This window comes from Triticum urartu, chromosome 2A (assembly GCF_056163025.1).
Source record: "Triticum urartu cultivar PI428250 chromosome 2A, HENAU_Tu73, whole genome shotgun sequence".
Lineage (NCBI taxonomy): Eukaryota > Viridiplantae > Streptophyta > Magnoliopsida > Poales > Poaceae > Triticum > Triticum urartu.
The window spans coordinates 272,139,601-272,141,921 of record NC_141874.1 but is presented as its reverse complement, the minus strand read 5'-3'; the positions used below and the strand labels follow the sequence as shown (position 1 = coordinate 272,141,921).

At 39.1% G+C, this 2,321-nt stretch overlaps 1 protein-coding gene across 1 annotated transcript; it reads right to left on the bottom strand.

Annotated features, from left to right (window-relative positions):
• Positions 1-1,541: 1,541 nt before the first annotated feature.
• Positions 1,542-1,934, bottom strand: LOC147984787 (uncharacterized). Its single transcript, XM_087541268.1, has one exon. It carries the CDS (start codon positions 1,932-1,934, stop codon positions 1,542-1,544), a length of 393 nt encoding a protein of 130 aa, XP_087397394.1.
• Positions 1,935-2,321: the final 387 nt, after the last annotated feature.

Sequence of the window (2,321 nt, the reverse complement as noted above, 5' to 3'; positions counted from 1 at the left end):
ACACTAAGGGAATAACAACATACATACTATCAAAATATCAAACGCATATCAAGTTCACATGATGACAAGCAACATGATTTCTCCCGTGACCTCAAGAACAGAAGTAACTACTCACAAATGATAAACATATTTTTTTCTATATACTGCAAGGCAATAGCCTCACAGCTCTTTATTCAAAGAAATAGAGGAAAACAAAGTCATTTACAAGTCAATTACATAAGAAAAGAAAGAAAAAAGAAATACTTACAACCCAAACTGGGTAACAAGAACTAACTATGGAGATTAGAAATCCAAGTCAGAAGGCTATCCCTGTATTTACATTTTATCCTATGAGAGAGCAAGGTTATGTCATGAATAATGTCGTGTCTCCAGGCTCTGAAAGTAGGCCTCTCATTCCTAAAAACCTTGCCATTCCTTAGAATCCAAATATTCCAAGCAGTTGTAAAGACCACTTTAGTGAAGAAAATATGCCCAAAATCCTTCCAAACCTTTACAACCATGTTATAGGTGGTCATCCCAGGCTGAGGATACCAGTGAATCTGCAAGTAATCTCAGACTCTAACACTAAAATTACAAGAGAAAACAAGTGAGCAACATCCTCATGAATGAGATATGGGCATAGCACACAAGAATGATCCTCCACATGCCAATGCCTCCTCTGTAGCATATCTCTGGTATTTAAATGATCCCTCAACAGAAGCCATCCAAACATTTTAATTTTCAGAGTACATGAAGATTTCCAAATCCATTGGAAAATAGGATCAACAACAATATCTTGATGCTCATGCACATAAAAGGATTTAGGTCTGAGGCACCCCTTATTAAAAGGCCATATCCATGTGGCATGATCTGCAGTGCAAGCATAAGCATTTATCATTTGTTGTAGACATTCCAGCTCAGCAAAAGCCTGTGTAGACAGAGGTAGATGCATAGTTGACAGGAGCTCTTGACAAAGCACATCAGACACTGAAAGTTGTCCATCAATAACAAATGAAAAGAGCCCTGGAAATTATTCACTGATGGAGGAACCCTTAAGCTTAACCACCCAACTATCAGTCCAAAATATAATAGACCTGCCACACCCCAACATTGGAGAAGCCAGCTGACAGTATTTGTGTGCCAGTTTAAACACATCACGCCACCAAAAGGACCCACAAAGGCTGTTAGTATGAGGGACAAAGCTATCATAGTAAGAATTCCAGATGAGACCAACCCAGGGGATGTCATGATGATTATAAAACTTGTGCAAGAATTTCAAAAGTAAGGCCTCATTCTGCACCCTTAAATTTAGCACACCAAGACCCCCCTTATTTTTTGGTAGGCATACCAAATCCCAAGCTGCTAGAGATTGTCTTCGAGTATCAGAATTCCCTCTCGAGAGGCATTATCTCTGAATCCTTTCAATTTGCTTTAGAATTCTAGGAGGGATGACATGTGTGCAGAGAAAGTATATGGGCATAGAAGGTAAAACAGACTTGAGCAACTATAACCTACTTCCTTGGTTTAGAAAGCAAGAAGTGCCAGATTACCTCCTTTCAATCCTATGCACAAGGGGCAACAGATCCTGAATTGAGGGCCTCGTAGTCCCCATGGGGAGACCCCAAATATGTGAAAGGCATGACCCCCAATTTGCATCCTAGGATTGAAGCCAAGCTCTTAGATTCATCATCTGACATGTTCATAGGCACCATAAGAGATTTTGCAAAATTCACAGTTAACCCAGTTGAAGCATCAAAAACATCAAGCATGTCTTTAAGAGCAAGGAGGTGGTGGTGAGAAGCAGGTAACACAATTAGTGTATCATCAGCATACTGCACTATGGGGTAATCTTGACTGTGAAATGGGATTGGAAGGGTCAAAAATCCTTTACTACACATATCATTGACTACAAACTGGAGCAGGTCAGCAGCAACCACAAACAGTAAAGATGACATTGGGGTCACATTGCCTAACTCCCCTGTTACATTTAAAATGATGTCCAGATACACCATTAAGTAGCACAAAAGATGAACCAGATGACTGAATGGATTTCATCCAAGATATCCATTTTTCATTAAAACCCTTGTATCTCAGAATCCTGAGAATGGAATCATGCTCAATAGTGTCAAAAGCCTTAGTAAAATCCAACTTCAGCAAGACAATTGGTCTTTTTGATGCGTGACATTGGTTAATGTACTCAAAATACCAAGCTAAACAATCCTCAATAGACCTAGATTTGATAAACCCATATTGGTTTTTGTGAATACATGAGAGAATCACTTTCTATAGTCTATTTGCAAGAAGTCTAGTGAGGAATTTCAAACAGGTATTTGTCAAAGAAA